General features: G+C 58.1%; 1 protein-coding gene across 1 annotated transcript in view; it reads left to right on the top strand.

Annotated features, from left to right (window-relative positions):
- ACAP1 (ArfGAP with coiled-coil, ankyrin repeat and PH domains 1) overlaps window positions 1–4,288 on the top strand; it is a 31,163-nt gene that overhangs the window by 1,751 nt on the left and 25,124 nt on the right. The window contains exon 2 of the mRNA XM_015420301.1: window positions 3,371–3,486. Coding sequence (XP_015275787.1) covers window positions 3,371–3,486 — 116 coding nt within the window. The remainder of the gene's footprint in view (window positions 1–3,370; window positions 3,487–4,288) is intronic.

Below are 4,288 nucleotides of genomic sequence, written 5' to 3'. Positions count from 1 at the left end.
TTGGCCCGGGGGGGGGGGGCGGCTTGGCGAGCAGGGGTACCGGGATGGGGTGGGGGTCAGAGCATGGAGCTCGCCGTCTTTGGAGGAGTCCCGGGAGTCCAATGTTCCCTCTAAGCTGTGGAGTCTTGTGAGCAAAAATCCTACTTTCTGAGCTCCTGGCATTAAAGTTGTGAGCAGTGAGCGATTGGGCTACTGCAGAAATTAGTTTGCTCTGGAGCCCTCCTCCCTGAGCAAGACAAAAATGTGTGCGCCGGAGGCTAAAAAACCGTGAGCTAGCTCACACTCACTCAGCTTAGAGGGAACACTGCCCGGGACTCCTTGCAGGGAGCAGCCCCACGGAGGGCCACCTGCTCCACCCCACCCGGGCCACGGGCCGATGCCAGCCTCTCAAACTGGGGACCCCTGCCCATGGAGGGGGGTGGTGGAGCAGGTGGCTAAAGGACTGCCCCACCCGGGCCACGGGCCGATGCCAGCCTCTCAAACTGGGGACCCCTGCCCATGGAGGGGGGTGGTGGAGCAGGTGGCTAAAGCCCTGCCCCTCCTTTGGGGCTTCTAACCGCCGCTGACTCTGCCCCCCTGCGGTCGGGGGTGGTCTTCCCTTCAACCAGGGTTACTTTCTGGTCGTTTGGCCAGTCTCCAGGGGAGGGCCCCGGGGAAGCTCCATAGCGGCAGTCCAGCAGCACTGGTTTCTGGGGCACCCGGCCGGGAAGAGGGTCAGTAGGGAGCCCCTCCGTCCATCTCCTGCCCAGAGACCCTCTTCCCCTGCCCCACACCGAAAGCAGGCCGCCCTGGGGGGGACTCTCGGGGCAGCGCGGCAGGCGCGGGCAGAGCTGTCGTGCGTTGGGCGTCATGTTTGTACCTGTGGTGCTTTTGCACTTTTAGGCCACTTCCCAAGGGCGTCGTGGTCATGGGCTGGCCCTGACCGCTTGAGGGCTACCAATGAATGGGGGGGGGGCACGATCAGAGTTGGGCTCCCCAAAATGGAAGGGTGTGCTGGGTTCGAATTCTGACTTCCATGCCGCCTATGTGCCCCTCCAGAACGCACAGCCAAAATGCCCAGGCCCTGGGAGTCTTTTTTGGAGATTCACCATCTGAAGAGGAGTGTGAGGGCCGCACAGGAGGCCAAGGGAGGCAGTTCTAGTCCACCAGGCCGGGGCCAGGGATACCCACAAGTTCCGTGCATATGGAGTCCCTTCTACTTCCGCAAACCCTGGGTCCTGTGAGCGACCCACACCTGTACCAGCTCTCCCTATCTGGCAAGCTGCCTTTGTCGGGTGGCTGGCGGCATGGCTCAAACCCCCAAACCTCTCTCTGGCTCAGTGGTAGAGCATCTGCTTGGCATGCAGAAGGTCCCAGGTTCAATTCCCGGCATCTCCAGCTAAAAGGATCAGGTAGTAGGTGATGGGAAAGATCTCCGCCTGAGACCCTGGAGAGCCGCTACCAGTCTGAGTAGACAGAACGGACTTGGATGGACCGAGGTTCTGATCCGGTACAAGGCAGCTTCATGTGTGTTCGTGTGACGACTGTTTGCTGGCTGAAACGCCGCGAGGCAGACATGCTTCCAATTATATCTAGCCGCTGGGTTTGAGGTCTCGAGAGAAGTCACACGTATTTTCCACTCTCCGCGCGCTTCGTGTGGGTGACAAATCGTTTCCAAGAGTCACTGGTTTCCTCTTGCCACGTTTCTTGTTTTTTCCCCTTTTTTGGGGGGGGGAGGCTGGAGTCTTTCTTTCAGAAGGGGGCTCCTCCAGCGAAGGAGAGGTTAACAGCACCGTCTTCTCCCTTTCTTGCACGCCTTGGCATGGCCCACTCTGGCATTTGGCCGGCTTCTTCCCTCTCTCGCCCCTTTTTCTTTCTGATACCCACTGTTTTGTCCCCAGTTCGCACATGGCTTGAATCGCTCCTTTCTCTCTTGGGAGCAAGCTGCAGCCCTGATGCATTGTGGGGAACGTGCGTGTGGCGGCCATCTTGGGCAGCTCAAGGGAATGCCCCCCCCGGCCCGATGAGAGAAGCCTTCTTGCATCCCCATATTGCCCCCCCTCCAAATCAGGGGTAGTTCCCCCCCCACTATAACTGTCCTCCTCTCAGTTGCTGAAATAAGGGCGGCAGAACTGGGGAGTAAAGTTTGGCTCTTCTCCGGCACTCTTCCGGACGCTTTCTGGCCCTGCATCGTGGGACCGGGCCGTGGGGAGGCACCTGCCTGTCCCTGGCACGTTTGCCAGTGTCCCTCCGGGGGGTTGCGCACATCGCAAAAACTGGCTGCTGCGTAGAGCAAGCTGAACCACGGGGAGGTTTCCAGGCAACCGATCGGAAGTGGTTACAGGCCCGGCGAGGGCAGGAAGCTTGCGAGGTGACCGCAAGAGAACAAGGGAAGAATAAGAGTCGTTCGGCCCCAGAACGTGGCTCGTGGGGCCCTTGTGGAGACCCCAAACTGCCCGCTTATCTCTGCTCTCTCCCACACCGTTCCCGCTTGTTGTTGGAGTCCCGTTGTTTCCCCCACCCATTCCCTTTTCCTACAATGCTCCCCCTCAGTTTGGTGTCGTGGTGAGGAGCGCGGACTCTAATCTGGGAGAACTGGGTTTGATTCCCCCTCTCCTCCACATGCAGCTGCTGGTGTGACCTTGGGTCAGTCACAAGTTCTCTGAGAGCTTTCAAGAGCAATTCTCGAAAGAGCTCTCTCAGCCCCACCTCCCTCACAGGATCTCTGTTGTGGGGAAGGGGAGGGGAGGAGATTGTAAGCCGCTCTGAGACCCCCTTCAGGTAGTGAAGGGCAGGGTATAAACCCAAGCTCTTCTTCTTCTGATGGTGCCAGCGTGGAGGGAGGCCCTGAAGTGAAAAAAGACAGCTCCAAGTACCCCCATTTTTTTTGGGGGGGGTAGATTGGCCAACCTAGCAACCTGCCAACCTAGCAGTTCGAAAGCAAGAAAATGTAAGTAGATAAATAGGTACCACTTCAGTGGGAAGGTAACAGCGTTCCGTGCGCCTTGGTGTTTAGTCATGCCGGCCACATGGCCACGGAAACGTCTTCGGACAGCGCTGGCTCTTCGGCTTTGAAACGGAGATGAGCACCGCAACCCTAGAGTCGGACTCGACTGGCTTTCAAGCAAGGGAGACCTTTACCTTTACTTAGATTGGCCTCAGCTGGAGACCCCAGGGAATTCTCCTCAAGCCCTGCTGCTGTTAATCACGTACAGAACAATTTTAAACAGTGTTGCGAAAGCGCCAAGGTGTACAACAGCCTTGTGAGGTTGGCCAGTATGACTTCCCTTTTGCATGTAGGGAACTGAGGCAGAGCTAGAGGCTTCCCCAAGGCCAAGCCGGGGGCTCAAGGCAGATTCATTGGGTTATCTTGTGGCTTTTGATCCGCCAGCTCTCGCCCCCGTGCGCTCACGCAGTTCCTCCTCCCTGATCTCTCCCACCAACCTCAGGGCTGCTATCGAGACGGTGGAAACGGAAGTGTCCGTGCTGGAGACGCAACTAGAGAAGGTGAGGGGACCAGTCCTAACCCGAACCCTTTCTTATCTCTTTTAGTGTTTTTTTAATTATGTGCCGATATGTGCATGTGCGTGCACAGCTGGAAGTCATGGCGACCTCTGGTGACCGACCCCTCCTGGGGGCCTGGAGGATATTCAGAGAGGTGGCTGAGTCAAGCCTGCCCCCACCTCCCTCCTCTGGTATTCCAAGGAGGTCTCCCACCCAAGTGCTCGCCACAGTCGACCCTGCTTCGCTTCTGAGATCTGACGAGAGATCGGGCTTCCCAGGGCTATCCAGATCAGGGCGGCCGGGGGCCTGTCAGACGTTTCGGGCCTTGCTGCCCATGGAGAACCTGCTGGCAGAGAGGCCGGGCTGCTTGGCGAAACGGCTGGTTTGTCATGGCCGGAACCTGAGCTGTGTTGCTTTCATCCAGCAAGCTCAGCCCTGGTTTGCACAGGGAGACTCCAGGAAGGTGCAAGTTGGGTGCCTCAGGAGATAAGATTTTTTTTGGGGGGGGGCCTGGCTGTGGTTGTGGGCAGTGTTCCCTCTCAGCCAAATTTGTGTGAGCCAGCTCACAGGCTTTTAGCCTCCAGCTCACAGGGTTTTATCCTCCGGCTCACACATTTTTGCCTCGGCTCAGGAAAGATGGCTCCAGAGCAGACGGATTTATGCAGCAGACGTAACTCGCTCACCCCTTTCATGCCAGTCGCTCCCAAAGGAGAATCCTTGCTCACAGGACTCCGTAGCGTAGAGAGAGCATTGGGTGTGGGTCTCTTGAGTCAACTGCCCTGTTCCTTCTCTCTCCCCCCCCCCC

Source organism: Gekko japonicus, unplaced genomic scaffold (genome assembly GCF_001447785.1).
Source record: "Gekko japonicus isolate JY-2015 unplaced genomic scaffold, Gekko_japonicus_V1.1 scaffold336, whole genome shotgun sequence".
Classification (NCBI taxonomy): domain Eukaryota; kingdom Metazoa; phylum Chordata; class Lepidosauria; order Squamata; family Gekkonidae; genus Gekko; species Gekko japonicus.
This window is presented reverse-complemented; position numbering and strand designations above follow the sequence as displayed.